This window comes from Agrilus planipennis, unplaced genomic scaffold (assembly GCF_000699045.2).
Source record: "Agrilus planipennis isolate EAB-ADULT unplaced genomic scaffold, Apla_2.0 scaffold19, whole genome shotgun sequence".
Lineage (NCBI taxonomy): Eukaryota > Metazoa > Arthropoda > Insecta > Coleoptera > Buprestidae > Agrilus > Agrilus planipennis.
In genome coordinates this window covers 1,499,147-1,517,566 of record NW_020438954.1, presented here as the reverse complement: position 1 = coordinate 1,517,566, position 18,420 = coordinate 1,499,147, and the positions used below count along the sequence as shown (strand labels likewise).

Below are 18,420 nucleotides of genomic sequence, written 5' to 3'. Positions count from 1 at the left end.
ATTTTGTTTATTTGTTACAAGTACTTATAGGATTAATATTTCAACTTTATATTAGATACATAATATTAACTAACGATATTTTTATAAGAAATACATTTTGCATAGTCGTATCTTGATATTTCACCATCCTAATTTTTTTTTTAACTTGGTTAACTGAATTTATTTTTATGTAAGTGTCTGTTTGAATTTCAATCAGAACCTTTAAAAAAGAATAGACATTGGGATTCGAAGAGACGTTTTCTTTCTTAAATTTCGAATGGAATTCCTCGCAAGCGTTGGTTGTTCTAGAGACACTAGAGGACTGTTCGGTCCAAATTTTATTGAAGACATGTTATTTATTGTACAAGACAATGATAACTATAATTGCATAAGGGTAGTCCCTTGTTTTTATTAATTTCTCCCGCCCTTTACAAACAAGTTATATTTGGCAACATTATAACGTTAATGTTGTTCTTATCATCGGTAATTTTATTTGCTACCTGTATGATCCCTGTGCTCAATTCCTTTCTTGATCAACAAACCCTCGATAATTACTTGTTTACCTGCTTACGCTCTGTGCTCAATTCGAGTGTCACCACAATATTTAGAGTTGGAAAAACAGCAATAGACATTTTTCTAATTAAGTATACAGGCGTGAGTTCAGTACTCAAAAAAGATTGTGGTTGAGTATGAACTCGCTCATAATCAATATACCGATGTTTACAAAAAATTACCGATGTTCTCAATGAAAAAAACATTCCATTACGAAATAGTCGATTTAATGGAATTACTGTTTTTTACAACTAAACCAGACAACATTGCGAGGATAAGTAAGCCCTCATTTCAACTTTGAACGTTGTCGAAACAGTATTTAGTCGTATAATGTGAAAGCGGCGTTCCGATACGATACGACAAATCGCGTGCAGTAAATCGTGTCGTTATCGCATTGTGTGAAAGTGGCCTTATGCTAACCGTCCCCAAAACGGTGAATTCGCGCTTTGCAGTACCTGCATACACAGTTTTTAAGGTGTTTGTTGTTGTTTGGTGCTATTAGTTTTTTTTATTCTACTTTTTATTCGATTTTGCATAAAGTGAAAATTTTTGACTTATTACATTTCATGTAATTTCTTATTCTAGTTACAAGTGTTGCGACCAGGTGGTGTATGTTTATTTGATAGATTCCAAACGTACTGTGGCGGTTTTTAGTCGACTGACTGGCTCTTGCATTCCTTATAAAAAAGTCTGGCTACATTCGACCAACCGTTAGGTCTGAGTGAGTCGTTCAGAATTAATATTCCTTCTTAAATGACACCGCAAACCGCAAATACGGTTTGTGTGAAAAAAATATTGAAACTTACACAGCTCTGCAAACCGCAATGTTACTTTTAATACGCGAGCGTCTGTCACTCAGCGTCAGTTACTACACGTTCCCACAAAATGTAATGTTTTATGTGGATATTATGGGTGCACGTCGATTTCCAGCCGGAAAAATGCATTGCCTGTCAGCCAGTTTGCTGCACTGTCGGAAGAAAATCGCTGGGACATACAAGACATGTATTTTCTTCACAAATGACGTGGCTTGTACTTCTTTCAGAATATGTTGAATGCTTTGGTAAACTACGCAGTTGAAAACAATTTGAAATGCATTAGTTTTTCTTATTAGTAGGATTTTGTACATTTGTTTTCAAAAATTGTTACTGTCACATTTCAAATAAGTAAAACAAAAAGTAAGTTTCATTCCCACCAGCCACTAATGCTGGTGGGCGGGCAGTCCCTCCAGACTACGTCAGAAGGTAGGGCAGAAAGCCCCCTTCAACCTCCTCGTGGGAATGGGGTGGGTTGTAGTTCGGGTGAGAAAGTTGAGATGGATGAAATGAAGACAGAAGAGAATGAAAGATTATCTATGGAATGTCACTACCCCAACATTTAGCAAAGGGATGCAAGGAAACTACAGAAAAAGTTGGACCAAGGCAGACGATCCCGGAATCGAACCGGGCTCCTCCCGAATGCTAAGCAATAGTCTAAACCTCTAAGCCATGCCGCTCGGTTATACTCAAAAATTGTCTTTCGGATAGGAGAAAATGAATATCAGTGACTGTTATGGATGTTAATAGAGAAAAGGAAAGATGGGATAGTGAAACACTAGACAAATAAAGGGCTAGTATTACAAGCACAAACAGGAGTAACGAAGGGCGGATTATTGTTCGCAAATAAGTAGTTAGAAACGTGTGACTATGTAGTATCCGGAAAATACGATGATTGACCTATTAGGGGTTCGTGTTCAATCAGTCTTCGGACAAATCTGAAAGCACCGTTTTCGAGAACAACGTATTTGAAAGTACAGTCAAGGGTCAGTCCGGCCCTGGTAGGGAAAAAATGAAAAAACGACATCGCAACTGTTGTGTCTACCTGTGGAAATAGGAATAAGAAGGTACCTAATACCAGGTATGTAAATTAGCAGTTAAATCATTTACATCTGACATGTGTTGGCGTTATTAACACCATACATTAATGTATAAGGAGCAGGTGCATTTCGTTCATTCCCCCCAAATCTTCGCGGGTACGTTTTTATGTACATGTATTTGTACGTGTGTTATTTTCGTCACACCCGCCCGTTCATTATTATGTTGTGGTACCTACGTATGTCTCTAATGTATTGAATAACTCTTACATAACGGTGTGGCGAGTCAGGTTTATGGGAAGTAAAGCGGTTTTTTATTGGCCGCTAATAGGATCTCTTGAAGGGTATCACCTTGCGGTAGTGGTTGGTTTGTGTTCCGACAAGAGTGCCATCGATATGCTTAATTTTACAAATTCTAAAGTAAATCTGGTGTACATCATAGGTACTGTTTGCAGTCTAATATATTTCTAATATCTAATAATGCCCAATACTGTTTCGAGTACCGCGACCTTACTTATTTTTAATTAATACAAGATCGGTATAATTAATGCCACTATGAATGAATGACCCTGCAGATTCAACCCTATGTGAAAGTAAATTACCCATAATTTGATATAAGGATATGGCTTTAGAACGGCAGCAATTCTTTACCTGAAAAAAGCCAATATTTTTTTCGAATAGCTGCTAATGTGGATTGTGTACTAGCCTGTGATTGCTTTAAATGCTGGCCTTGTATGATTAAATTTGTAACATCATGTCGATGAGATAGAAGTACTAAACGAATGTATCCATAAGTCGCTGGTTCAAATCCGGCTCGAAGGACCAGTATGCTACAGTGAAGTGAATTATTATTATTATTAATTACTGTCACTAATTGTTTCTCCCTTGTGAATTATTACATTAAAAATCTTTAATTTTTAGACGAAAACTTTACTTGTTGTTCTGCCCAATGAGTGTTTACATATTTTATTTATTGTAATGTTTCCAAGGAGATTCCTCTACTGCCTATTTGAATGCTCTGCTTTGCTTAACACTTACCTTTGCTGGAAATTAATGTTTGTAGCATTCCTCTATACATATTTTAAAAACTAAAAGAATTATCTGAATGTGGTTCATTCAACGGGTAATTTCATTACAAAATGTTTTAATTTATTAATGCATAATTTCAATTTGCATGCGTTGGCTGATGTTATTATTGTTGTTGTTGTCCGTATGCTACTTACGATAGCATCTTAATTGCGTCTGTATTAATGTGCACAAAAGCGTCTGTCCGTCCGTCGTCGTCTTGTAATTCCGTGAAAAACGGCAGCGGTTGTTCTAACTTAAGTACGTACCTTTACGTGTATAATATTGTATAATTATATAAGCGCCGTTGGTCACTGCCGTTTGCAAGCGCACGATTGACAATTAAAGAGATCATTTGGATAGCTGCAGCACGCATTTTAAATTTAAATAAGGTCGTAAACTTGCATTTTATAACTTATTCCGAGCAAGTTCGTTACTGATCGTTTTCATTTATTCTTTCTTTTTTATCCAGGCGACGATCCTTTTAATTGTAAGCAAAACTCGATTGTTATTATTAAAACGCATTGTTAACGATTCAGGGGTTGTAACTTTATTTAATGGTGCCCTTGGACCTGTCCTTGATAATATGTTTCATATATGTTGATCATTTATCCTTGTTTTTGTCGCAAGGAAGTTGGAATTTAAGTTGTCGTAGTTGAAGAGCCTACGACCAAAAAAAGTCTCATTCAGCCGGTTTAGATTTTACCTACTTATATGAGTCTCTGTTTTTTTAGCTTCAATACTTTATTGTCTTCCTGTGGGATTAATCCACACAGCTTTTAGATGTACGTTGTGCCACTTTAGTATATTGGACATGTATTTTTTTTCGTTTGAGATGCGATTATGACATCATTAACCGGAAAAGCAACTTTTGCTTATCTGAAAACAAACGTATAGACAGATAACTAAGCGGAAGCTATAAGTAGCGCCATGACCAAGAACAATCCTTTTCGATTAGTTATCTTCTCCTTTCGGCCACCGATAACAAAGAAAAACTGGACGTTCTTATCCACTAATTACTTTCGTTAAAGATCTTGTGCTTTTTATCGTACGTTTCAGTAATTAATAAATTAGTCGGTTGGTGGAACAATTTCCGGTCTCCGGTTTCTTCATTCACTCTCGTGCGCAAATGGACTTTGTACTAATTTAATTATCTCCGTAGACGAAAAAAGAAAATAACGATTTAAAAAAACTGTTAACGTTATCTCGGTAAGAACTGAGAAAAATAAAAGTGCCAGATCGCTCAATTAGTCTTAAAAGAATTGTCTTCTCTAAGTGATACTTTATGATTTGACAATATTGAATATGTTATGTTCCCTATTTGATTTAAAAGAAAAAACACGGGATTAATAGTTTTTATTAACAAACTCTGTGCTTTTTGCCATAAATGATGATACAAAATGTGTAATTGTATGCATGTATATTTTGATTTACCTTAACGAATGAACTAATGTATACGTAGAATGTAGTTGACAAAAGTGGAAGCTTTCGTTGTCGTTGCCGGTAATCAAGTAATTAGTGTTTGTGATTTGTGACGCAATTAGCAACCATTAAGCTTAATTTTATCGTCCAAGAAAGGAAATTGAAGTAGCTGATGCTTACCACATCCATAGAAAAGTATAGGATAGTAATAGGTATAATTTGCCAACAAGAAACAACAAATGATTGTACCTACATATTTATAAGTATATATATGTGAGATAATTTGTGATAGTTTTTTAGGAATGTTTTCTGGCATTTTGACAGTAATTGTGAATACATTAGTAAAATTTTTACTTTACACAAACGGGTAAATGGTTAATAATCCTAAAGGGTTTCCATATCGGAATATCAAAGTGGCCCGTCGGGTCGCATCGTTAGAAATGAAAATGTATTTATTGCAGAATTTTTATGTAAATTTCTAAGAAAGAAATTTGTTTTATTAAAAACGGACAGACACATAAGTGATCCTATAATGACTCGAACCCTAACCGAAAAAACAACATTGTAGTTGAAGAAAACATGTTCGCCCTTGTTGAAAGATTTACCACGTTGTGTTTAGACCATAGACTTATTAATTTTCCTGTGATCTATAATTAAAAAATTATTTTCTGTATTTTTTTCAAAATTTTATGTTCAGTAGTTTCGAAATGGCCAATTTTCATCTAGTTTCTTAAATAACTTTAGAACTATTTATTTTAAAACTATAAATATTTGAGACCTTTACAACAAGCCCTTTCATTTGATATGTCACATGATACAGTTTGGAAAACTTTTTTATTTAATTTTCTATTGGTCCCCAACATGTTCAAAATTAATTTGTTTACGTTATGCGTCCGTGTTTGGCTCACAGAAATTCATACGTGTACTAAATTTCAACTTAATCGGTCCAGTAGATTCGGAGTAAATCGACTGTGACAGACGGACAGACAGACACACGAGTGATCCTTTTAAGGTTCCGTATTTCATTCGGACGTACGGAACGCTAAAAAATACTTTGTTTTCTGATTTTCACAGCAAAAACTGTTTGAAGTTATTAGTTACAATATCTGCTGTTAACGGTTAACACAATCGACTCTCGTTAATTCAAACCTTCTGTAATTCGAACCTTTCTATAATTCGAAGTTATCACGAGTTCCCTACAAAATCTCTTTATATTTCGAACTAAATCAGTACATTTTTATGCACTTGGTAATTCGAATGAAAAAATCATTGCTACGTATCAAAATGACGCGTTAATTCGAACTCATCGGCGTCAAACACTCTACAATTCAAAGTTGCAGAAAGAAAGAGACAGAAAGATTTGTAAGTACATACATACATTTTGAGGCAATTTCAAACATGTATCATCGTATTATCGAGCGTTTGCTTTTGTTATAATTAGTTTGACACACTTCCGCATGAATTGGTTTGTTTTATTTTAGTTATTTTCTCTCAAAAATTTCGAACCATTTCAAATTCTCTATAATTCGTAATATTTCGAATTAACGAGAGTCGACTGTATGTATAAAATCTAGAAATTAAGAAACGTAAACGTCTCTAATTAATTAATTAACCAATCAATTAATTAGTTTATTAGCTAATCGATTAGTTAGTGATCAAAGGATGTGATATTTTAGCAGGCGTTTATCTGAATCACTTTTCATGTGTTCAGGCCGGTTATTATAATCTCGGCTAAAGATGGGAATGAAAGTTCCAGTTGCGTGGTCTATAAGAGTAAGTCATTGCAAATTAATTAACAAACGTATTTTATCAGACGCCTTTATGTGTGTAATGGGTAATATATGTGGGATTGTACGTACACGTTTATGTGTATGCCGTAACTACCGGCCGACGTTTAATTATGCACGATGTGGATCATGTACCGCGTGATAGAGTAAAATTACTTTCTCTTTGCATTTGCGTTATCGTATCGTAAATACAGTTTAAATTTAATTAGCCGTTTCGGAATATGATAAAAAAGGGCATAACTGGGGCCTACGTAATGTTATACAAACGCGCATTTATTAGGTATGTGCATGGCATGTGAAAGTTCTGAGCAAGTTTTCATTCATAATATAACGATCTCGGTTGTAAAATACGATACTGTTTTAATAAATACTGCGACTAAATATATCAATAAATAAATCGATCGTTGTGCAATAAATAAGCCGTACTGAATTAGTTATCGTTTTTAATGGTTATTAAATATATTAAATCCGCTTACCAGTAATGACACGTTATGAACCGAGTGGGCTAATGTAGTCGTCATGGCATGATTTTGGACGAGTCATACAATAAGGTGACCATATTTTTTTATTTCAAATCCGGGACGGGGGGGTAGAACATTTGTGCCAGGCAGGCAGAAAAAGAACTCTGCTAATTTTCGTAAAATTCTAGTTGAAATATTTTTAAAATAAATATTGAAAATAAGAACCTTTTCAAAAATTCTGGACAAATCCGGGACAAAAAACCTGAATCCGGGACAAGTATTGCTTATAGAAAAATCCGGGACGCAAGGTGGAAATCCGGTACTGTCCCGGCCAATCCGGGACGTATGGTTACCTTAGTCATACATGAGCAAGGCAAATGGTGTACGATAATATGCCGCCCCCTGATAGTTTGATCATTGTTTTTCGTCGTAATTAATTAACAATAGATATAAAGTCCTAGCAGTGAGTCAGTGAGGATGTGCACATTTTTTTGAACGAATGCCGCAGGCGATCGATACTGGCAGCGGCTTTGATGTGCCTCAGCCTATAGGTTATACATTTAACAAAAGGAATTCAGGGAAGTTTCCGGAAATAATCAGGAATGTTCCGGAAATTTGTGACCGGTATTCTACTCGACACAACCTCGGGATAGGGGAGGGTCGGAATCTCTTAGTGCGTGAGTCAAAATCGCCCATATCTGACAGGTTTTACGGTTATATAATTCAAAATGAACAACGAAGCCTTTAAAGGTCTTCCTAGTTGTCTATCTGTCTGTCTGTGTGTCTATGTCTGTCTGTGTAAGCATACTTGCCTACATGTCTGTCAAACAAAAATATCGTCAAAATCCCCTGTGCCCTTCTTGTTGAGCAAGAACGTTTAAATTTAAACTAAAGGAATGTCTTATTCAAGAAAAATTATTTCCGTTAGCTACACTTGCATTCGACTAATTTTTTTTTTCAATAATGTAAGATGATTATGTATTTATATACAATAATTATGTGTTGATTTGGCAATTTTGTTACAAATAAGCTTAAAATAATACGTTTATAGAGGTATTTGAATTTTCCATAGTTATGTTTTCTGCGGTTAGTAGGTAGTTAGTTTTAATATGTCGTATTCAAAGTGTAGGGCTACCTAATACGGTCAGGTAATCGGAGATTCGGGTAGCTGCTGCGGACTAACTGCAATATCACATCCAGTGGGGATGAAAGAGATTAATTTCCAGCAAACTAATACAGTAATAATTAAGGCTGGAAATGGAGAACGGATTTTGTCGGTTCTTATCCGGTAAAAGTTCATTAACTCGTTCGGTCAAACTGTGACATTTTAAAAGGTTTCTGAAAATAGGAATACATGCGTTTTTCGAGGATTTTCCGAAGCAATTATGAAACGTTCTAGATAGGATTATATTCATTTGTTCATGTTTTTGTTTTGACGAATAATAAATGTCGATATTTTTAACATGAGATTAAGCTTGTATTTTAATTTATATTCATCGTATGCACATTGTGGAATTCTTTTACCGCGCGTACTAAATCGCATGAAGTCAATAAGAACGATGAGACCATTCGCCATGAAGGTTTTGTTTTTTCGGCAGCATCATAACGTGTTCAGATCGAAGTACTATAAAATCAATCTTGTTTCGACACAAGTCTATATGAACTTAATTGTAATTGCATCGTTTGAAATATCAACTGGTTCATGTTTAGCAATCTAGGAAAAGGGTCGAAGAACTTTAGAAATTGAAGAACCAAACTGTCAATGAAGGTATCGAAGAGTACATTATATTGTCATCATAAGGTCATCGCTCTGGAGATTAGATGAGCAGAAGCCTTCCTATTCTGATCCAATCTTCGCATTTCCGAAAACCTGAAACATCGCACATCCTTAACTATTTACGAACAGGAATATAATATATGACTTCCTCAGAAGGTGTCCTACCATTCTGTTTCTCGTCCTTATTGACTTCCATAAGGCTCTTTGTTTCCTATCCTTATCAACACCTCGTAATTTCCATCCATGGTATTTTCTTCAACCCCCTGTAACATCACACCTTCTACATCTTCGCTTCACTGTTAGCTGTGGCAATTCATCAGTAATCGCGTCATTTGATTCGTTACCTAATGTTTAGCACCACCAGTGGCTTCTCTCACGTAGACATTGGCGAAAAGTCAACTCAAGTGGCGAAAGAGTCACATGTGGAAACCCAGCCACTGGTGTAGGGTACTGTTAAGGAAAGGGCTATCTCAAGGTGGCAAAATCAGGGACGTCAAATACTTTATATTAAGTAGTTGGGTTTGTTGGGTGAGCCTCCTACGTAATCTCAATTTTCTTTTAATACAGCTCACCAACTGTTTAATCTCTCGTCGGATAAATCCGTCAACCGTTTGACAAATAACAGCCAACGTGTGTATTTACTTCAGCACGGATTAGCGATAAAAAGAGCGAAGCACTCTGTACGTAATGCGGCATGGTCGTTACAACGAATTTTATAATTAGACCATGTTTATGTCGCAAATTTTGATTTATTGAGGTGTAATTTAATACCTACGGGTTATTTAGTTGGTTGCTTTTTGCCTCTAATTATTTCCAATCTTAATATTTTCGCATTAAATAAATTGTTATGATTTTGCTATTCATGTACATATGTACATGCCACATAATTTCTTTAAAATTCTATTGCGTCCATTGTATTTATTGTTGCAACTGTTTTGTGATATATTGCGTTCATTGTATTCATTGCTGCAACTGTGTTGTGGTATGTTGCGTCCATTGTATGTATTCCTGAACTGTGTTGTGATATCTTGCGTTCATTGTATTCAGTCTTGCAACTGTGTTGTGGTATGTTACATCTATTGTATTTATTTTTGCAACTGTGTTGTAGTATGTAGCTTCCATTGTATTCATTACTGCCAGTCTGCAGTTGTATACTGTGTCCATTGTATTAATTGCTGCAAGTGTGTTGTGGTATGTTACGTCCATTGTATTCATTGCTGCAACTGTGTTGTGGCATGTTGCGTCCATTGTATGTATTCCTGAAGTGTGTTGTGATATCTTGCGTTCATTGTATTCATTCTTGCAACTGTGTTGTGGTATGTTACATCTATTGTATTTATTTTTGCAACTGTGTTGTAGTATGTAGCTTCCATTGTATTAATTGCTGCAAGTGTGTTGTGGTATGTTACGTCCATTGTATTAATTGCCGCAAGTGCGTTGTGGTATGTTACGTCCATTGTATTCATTAATGAAACTGTGTTGTAGTATGTTATGTCCATTGTATTCATTGCTACAACTGTGTTGTGGTATGTAGCGCACGTTGTATGTATTCTTGAACTAGATTGTGATATCTTACGTTCATTGTATTCATTCTTGCAACTGTGTTGTGGTATGTTGCGTCCATTGTAAGTATTCTTGAACTGTGTTGTGATATCATGAGTTCATTGTATTCATTCTTGCAACTGTGTTGTGGTATGTAGCTTCTATTGTATTTATTTTTGCAACTGTGTTGTAGTATGTAGCTTCCATTGTAATAATTGCTGCAAGTGTGTTGTGGTATGTTACGTGCATTGTGTTCATTAATGCAACTGTGTTGTAGTATGTTATGTCCATTGTATTCATTGCTACAACTTTCTTGTGGTATGTAGCGCACGTTGTATGTATTCCTGAATTGTGTTGTGACATTTGAGTTCATTCTATTCATTCTTGCAACTGTGTTGTGGTATATTGCGCCCATTGTATTCATTCTTGTAACTGTGTTGTGGTAGGTATGTTGCGTCCGTTGTGCTTCACTATTGCGTTGGTTGTGGTATAGCCTTAAAAACTTATGATATGTGTTGTAGCAGTACTGGGTACTTTATTAAGTATCACCTTTATTGAAAATATATTGAATAACTGTGTGTGTGCATGTTCCATTTAAGTGTTAAGCTTACTACGATCTATTTTGTTGGAACTATAATGTTGGGTTTCATTGAATCTGTGTTGTATATTGTTCTCTATTGTTAAATGTGTAAAAGTGTTATGTTGTATTACGATTTATATGTTTGGAACTGTGTTGTGTCCCACTGTTACAACTGTGTTGTGGTATGTTATCTCTTATGTTGTCTGTTTCTAATTTAATTCGCAATGTAAGCGGTAGGCAGTCTGTAATGTTGCTATATGCACATAGCGTTTTTGTCTGTGAATATTTTATAATGAAGGGCAATTTGCGATTTGATTTATCGTTTGAACGTTTCGACACGAGGAGACCGCTTGGCAGTTATAAATTTCATAAGAAGCGGAGAATTGAACTGTGCATCTGGTTCGTTTACTTGTTCGTCTTCACTATTTGCATGGAACTTTCGAAATGTTTCAATGTTTTAAATGTTCATTTCGCGGATACCGCAAATGCCGCGCTGTAGCCACCGCTACCCACGTCGCACCGTTCAATTTCAATTACAAATTCCGACCGTCGTATATCCATTTAAATTCCGTCCGAGCAGAGGTAGTTTAAATGCATAGGATTCTGCATTGTTATGGCATTACTTATTCAGTTTGGGATTCGGAAACGTCGCGTAGCGGCTTTTGCTTAATTGAATTGTCTTACCGAATGATATGCCATCCGTTCTGCCGTCTACTTACGACCAGGAACTGTTATAAACAGTTGAAGATCATGTCACATCATGCATTCTTATGAACCAATTTAAAATTAGATCCACCATTTTGGATTTTCTAAAGAAAAATAAGTCGTACATGATGTACAAGTAAAACAAAAATACTGGTATACAAGGGGAGAAAAAGTAGGGAAAGAGCGAATGAAAAGACGGAGACTAGAAGAAATGGATGATTTTAGGTATCTAGGAAGTAGGACGGAAGGAGTAGTAGAGGTATAAAGCAGCTTCAATAAAAGGAAATCACTTCTATGCTCGCGAACGATTAATTTAGAAATTCGAAAAAGATTGTTAAAGGTGTATTTTTGGAGCGCGGCGCTGTGTGGCTGCGAAACATGGACGGTGGGCGCGGCGGAAAAGAAAAAAGGTTAGAAGTTAGAAAGTACTACAAATAGCGCAGTAAACGCCATCTGTAGCACGATGCTACATTTTAGGATTACGTATGCTCCAACAAGTTCCACTTGTCCGAATAAGTGGTCCACTTCGAATTATTGTATTCGATTAAGTTAACGTACCTATCACGTTGAGGTTAGCTACGCCGGGATTCGTTTTCAGCAAGTAGATATCCACACAAGTGGACCTTGTTGGAGCATACGTAATCCTAAAATGTAGCATCGTGCTACAGATGGCGTTTACTGCGCCATTTGTAGTATTTTCTAAAACGCACTGTTAAGACAGCAGGTAAAAGTTGGTCTGTGTTCTGTCGGAGCCGCCTCCGACGCGCTGATGAGATCCAAAAAGATCGAAATCGCGATCCGCGTCTGGCAGTTTCGACAGAATACAGACCACTTCGAATTATTTTAAGGTTAGAAGTGTTCAAAATGTGATGTTACCAACGAATGATGAGGATAACGTAGATAGAGAAGGTTAGAAATGAAGAGGTATTAAAAAGAATAGGAGAACAGAGACCTCTATGGAAGTCAGTAAAAAATAGGCGAGATAGGTAGGTTGGTAGGACACCTTCTCAGGCCATGAAGGTCTAGTCAGAGGCATATTAGAGGCAGATACAGGATTTAAGAGAAGTAGTGGTAAACCTAGATTGGATTACTGTTCGGAAAAGGTAAGGATGTGGAATGTTCTAGTTTTAGGAAAATGCGAAGATTATCTCAGGATAGGAAAGAGTGGAGGTGCGTGTCCAACCAGTCTTAGGACTGACGACCTTATGATGATAATAATGTACCCGATGTGCACATTTCGTCCAGGAAAGCAAAAAATGTGAGCTTTGGAGGACAATGCAAACTAATAGAATTACTCAACTATATTAAGAATGAAAATAATATTTCCTTATTATTTTTTTTTTTTTGGGAAATGGGAATGTTATTTAACTTATCTTAAAAATACATGTCAACTTTTACTCAAAATTAGATTGTTGTTAATGTTTTTTATTAATTAACATATTTGTTTTTAATTATTTGTATATATATGTACGCAACATACTATTTGGCAGAATTATTGTCAGATATTTAGTTCATAATGCCAGCAGTATACTATATTTATAAGTACACATTATGATCGGGTTGCCAAGTGGCATTGATGTTTGGAAACTGACAGAATTAGAATCATCTTGAAATTTATATCTACTAAATTCTCAAACCGTTTATATTGAAGGTTGTTCAAGATCTCTATTTAGGATTTTGTGAAATTTAAAGGTCGATAAATATTTTTTACTAAAATTAATCCCACTACATTGCATTGGTTACTAAGAATCAAGAAATGGTAGGTAGACATTGTGTACTGCATAGAGTAAAGCGTTCCCATAAATAAATCATGAAGTAACCGAGAAGCCTGTAGAGACGTATAATGTCAGCAAATGAAAAACAAAAACGGCAGCAGCTACCACACACCGTTTTGTCGACGGCGTTTTATTAAAAGATTACATTAAAGCTGCCAGCGTGGTAATCAGTCATGTCTGATGTATCTTGACCAATCGATCTCCTCGTGTGTTGCCATACTACCGCGGATCATTTCCCAGAAGATTGTCGTATTTGATATTTTGTTTTTCTGTAGGGTGGTCTGTGTATCCAATATTTACTAATGTCACTATATCGGACAGTAAAACTATCTACATTATCATTATCATAAGGTCGTCAGTCCTAAGACTGATTAGACACTCACCTCCACTCTTTCCTATCATGAGCTAATCTTCGCATTTCCATAAAACTAGAACAACCCACATCCTTAACTATTTGCGAACAGTAATCTAATCTAGGTCTACTTCTACAACTCCTAACTCCCGTTTCTATCTCTCATATGTCTCTGATTAGACCTTCATACCTGGCAAGGTGTCCTACCAACCTATCTCGCCTATTTATTATTGACATCCATAGAGTCCTCTGCTCTCCTATTCATTCTAATACTTCTTCATTTCTAACCTTTTCTATCCACGGCATCCTCATCATTCGCCGGTAACACCACATTTCGAACGCTTCTAACTTGTTTCGCATCCGTACAGCGCCGCGTTCCAAACATACTCCTTTAAAAATCTTTTTCGAATTTCTAACTCGATACGACGCATTGGCAACGCAACACAATGCTCACTGTAGATATTGTGAGTGACTTGTATTATAACACAGAATTGCCCAAACTTGTTTACGTTACAAATTTTTCATTGTATCTCTACGCTCGCAAGCGGTTAATTTAGAAATTCGAAAAAGGTTGTTAAAGGTGTATGTTTGGAGCACTGATACGAAACATGAACAGTGGGCGCGGCGGAAAAGAAAAGGTTATAAGCGTTGGAAATGTGGTGTTACAGGCGAATGATGAAAATACCGTGGATAGAGAAGGTTAGAAATGAAGAGGTATTAGAAAGAATAGGAAAACAGAGGACTCTATGGAAGTCAATAAGAAATAGGCGAGATAGATTAGTAGGACACCTTCGCAGTCATGAAGGTCTAGTCAGAGACATATTAGAAGCAGAAACGGAGATTAGAAGGGGTAGAGGTAGACCTAGATTAGATTACTGTTCGCAAATAGTTAAGGATATGCGAAGATTAGCGCAGGATAGGAAAGAGTGGAGATGCGTGTCCAACCAGTCTTAGGACTGACGACCTTATGATGATGATGATGATGGTACATCTTCGATATAGTTTGAAAATATTATATATTTTAAAACATAAAATTATTTGAAACAACAAAGCACAGTGTGACAGTAGAGGCTATAAATTAATGTAAAATTTATGCTTTTAATTAACTCATAAAATTATTTTCTGTAGGTCCCATATTTTGAAAATATTACTCACATTGCGGTTCAACACCTCGTAACACAAAGTTCATTTTTGAAATTCAACGCAATGCGAAGTGTGTATTATTTATAATTATGTTAATTATTAATTAACTGGGACCATTACTTACGTATCGTGAGCATTTTGATCAAATATGTCCCCATTCGTTTTTGTTTAATGATATGGAAGTCGATTTTACAATAATTTAATACAAGGTGACATTCATCTATACAACTATATGAATGTATAATAAATTAGCGTATAAATAAACAGGTAGTTTGTATGTAGGTATTTTATGATTGGATTTAGTAAGTGTTTATTCGTTCCGATGTTGTGCGTTTGAATTAATAATTAATTTTCCATATATATATGTATAGCCCGTTCCTGCCTGCCTACGCGTGGAAAACCGTAAAGTCGAAATATATGAAATTAATTTACTTATTTGTATTTTTGAGCCTAATTAATTCAACATGATTCAGAAGAAACCGTATGCGGGGAATCGAATTTTGTCTCTCTTAAATTATTAGTCATTATAAGCATTTTATCCACTGTCCTATAGTCGTTTTTTTATTTGGACAGAAACAAATTTTGTATTTCGTTTATGTGTATAATGTTGTTGATTGGCTGGTGTGAAGATGTAATATGGGCTTTAGGTTGGGTTGCGATGGGAAATGTCTCCCTGATTGGTATGTGTTATATGGTACGATCATGGTTTTAGTGCTATGCTCGAAAGGCATAGGTTGGATTATGCTTGCAATTTCTCTAAATGACGTGGAAGAAGTGTCTAAATTTGAAACCAAAATGCAATGGCGGGAATGGTGAATTTGTTTAAGATTGATGGTTGAAGTGATACTTCTTTTGATGTGTTGAGCGTAAAATTTCATCAAGCAACGGAATTTGCGCGCGCACAGCTAACAAAACTTGTATGAATGGAGTTTCAGTCCAGCATTAAATCTACGAGCTTTGGACTCAGCGATCGTCAATAAAGATTACTGATTGGGGCAAGTTCTCACCCTTGTCAATGGGACCAGCTATCCACGGTGATATTTTTTAAATACGTGATCGATGTATTATCAAAGTGGATGCGTAATTACTAATTACTATTGTATATATGCCGGCTAAATAGATTTTTAAATTGATAGTAGAAGCAATATACTCTCGGTCTTGGACTTGGTCTTGTGTATTAAGTCTTGGTCTTGCTCATTTAATCTGATACTTACGTTTTTTTAAATAATCTAAATAAAAAACAATAACTTTAAATGCTGAAATTTCCTGTCATACTTGCTAGCTTTTAAAGAAAATAATGTCGATAGTTGTGAAAACTAGAATTTAACCATCCTCTAAAGTATAAATTGTTCGCAAACCAAAAATTTCAAATACAAGAGATATAGAAGTAATAATTTTTCATTTAGTCTTGCATATTTGGTCTTGGTTTTGCATATTCGGTCTTGGTCTTGCATATTCGGTCTTGATTTTAGTGGTGGTCTTTGGTCATCACTATTGAGTACATGTACATCATCTTTTTATTTATTACCTCATCTCTCCTTCGTTTTGAATTGTTGAGAAACGTGGTTGTTAGTCTTCCATGCATGCACATGCTCGGTAATTGGTCATTTTGTTTTCTCCGGTATTTCCCGTCCCTTTTTTCTCTTCCGTTTGATTTATACTGAGCGGGAATGTACACGGCCACAATTTTACAGAAAAACTGGTTGCGTTTATGGTATATTACCGGCAATGAATTAAATATTAATACAAAAAAGTTAAATGCCAAGCATACCTAAAAGCGCTCGTATCTTAATGTTCGAATGTATGTTAAACTGGTGCAGGTGCAAAGCAGACACTTACTAATAATCTCATATGAATCTACATCTCAACATGTAAAACATCTCCAAAAAATTATTGTTCAGGAATCACGTTGTGGACATCATCTTGCATCTATTTTAATCGAATATATTTTAATCATTTTCTATCTTCTCGTGTGAAGTGTTTGATGTAAGATGTTTGGGGTTAAAGGTTACGGCTCGGTTTTGCCCGAGTATGCGAAATGTTTCGTTTTCTAAATCGGTTGTCATTTGCAACATCACGAACTTGAGTGCATCATTGAGTCGAGTTCGTCGACACGACATCGATACACGATAAAATAGGAATCGCAAACTAACAGCAACGTGTAGTGGGTATGTCTTTAATCTCGTTCTGATCGATACAGCAGGGTAACAAAGAAGCACCACGTACCGAGTGTAATTTCTGATTTTAATTCGGTAAGTCGTTGAACAGAATCAACAGATTTCGACAGTTACGCAAATAAAAGAAAGGAGATTAATTTAATTTTAGTACGTAAAGGAAACGTTAAAAAGGTTTGTGTAATATTCTGTTTTCCTAATGAAATTCTCATGCATAATTATTGAATAATTATCAGTTAAAATTGCCTTTTATTGCTCCAATCGGACGTGGATTATTTACTGTGTAGTACATAGGTAGTGGGTTTAAATTTTTGTCGCCCTGTATATGCTTTGACTTCGTACAAATAGTTTCTCGCCTTCCCCTATGCTCTGTTCGCTTTCTCTCCCGAGGGAATGACGATGCACCAGGACAGCTTTTACGTCTCCGTGATAATTCTAAATACGAACCATTGAACTCGAACTTGACTACTACAGGATTTTCTGCATGGCGTGGCGTAGCACCAGCAATATTTGCTTTTAAAGATTACTTATCGCAAGTCGGTGAATGGAAGAGTTTATTTGTCGAACTTTTAAGTTTGATTTGTAGGTATTTACCTAATGGACATTTGAAACATACATTCATACAGAAATAATTGATAAATGGTACTAATGGCATCGCGCTACTTCAACACAAAGACTATAGTGAAACTTTTAGGTTTTTATTTGAGAAGACCTGTTGTCGCATTGACTCGGTACGGTCATGGATGAAAGCCACGGTCATCCACCGTATAGTCCATCCTACGCACCGAGCGATTTTCACCTCTTCCGACAAAAATTAAAGGCATTGGTGAGTGTTAGTATGTTCCAAAGCATACCTGATCTCACTAGCGACAAACTTCTATAAAAGGAGGGTCAATATCACGAAATAAAAATTTTAATGTTCTACAGTGATATACTGACCTACTCCAATGACAGATGTGTTGATAGATTTATTTATTGTGCAGCACACCGATTGAGTAAATTCAAGGTTTAAAACGTTAAAAGAAAAAAATGGCTCAGTAGTAATAGTTCATGTAATTTTTTTTAATATTCATATTTTTTTTTCACTTGTTTCAGGTGGTGAGCAAGCCATGGGTATTCACACCAGATACAAATACGGGTGATTTAACGAAGTTGTGTAATCATAAGCGGAAAATAATGACAATGGCGTCGTTAGCATACAAACAAACGGATCCAGCTAAATTTAGGAAAGGTAAGTCATATAATATTCATTATTTT

At 35.7% G+C, this 18,420-nt stretch overlaps 1 protein-coding gene across 2 annotated transcripts in view; it reads left to right on the top strand.

The window, feature by feature from the left end:
- The window catches only part of LOC108743468, a 182,302-nt gene that overhangs the window by 121,591 nt on the left and 42,291 nt on the right, over positions 1–18,420 (top strand). For both annotated transcript variants that reach the window (XM_025974961.1, XM_025974962.1), the window contains exon 4: positions 18,259–18,394. In XM_025974961.1, coding sequence (XP_025830746.1) covers positions 18,259–18,394 — 136 coding nt within the window. The remainder of the gene's footprint in view (positions 1–18,258; positions 18,395–18,420) is intronic.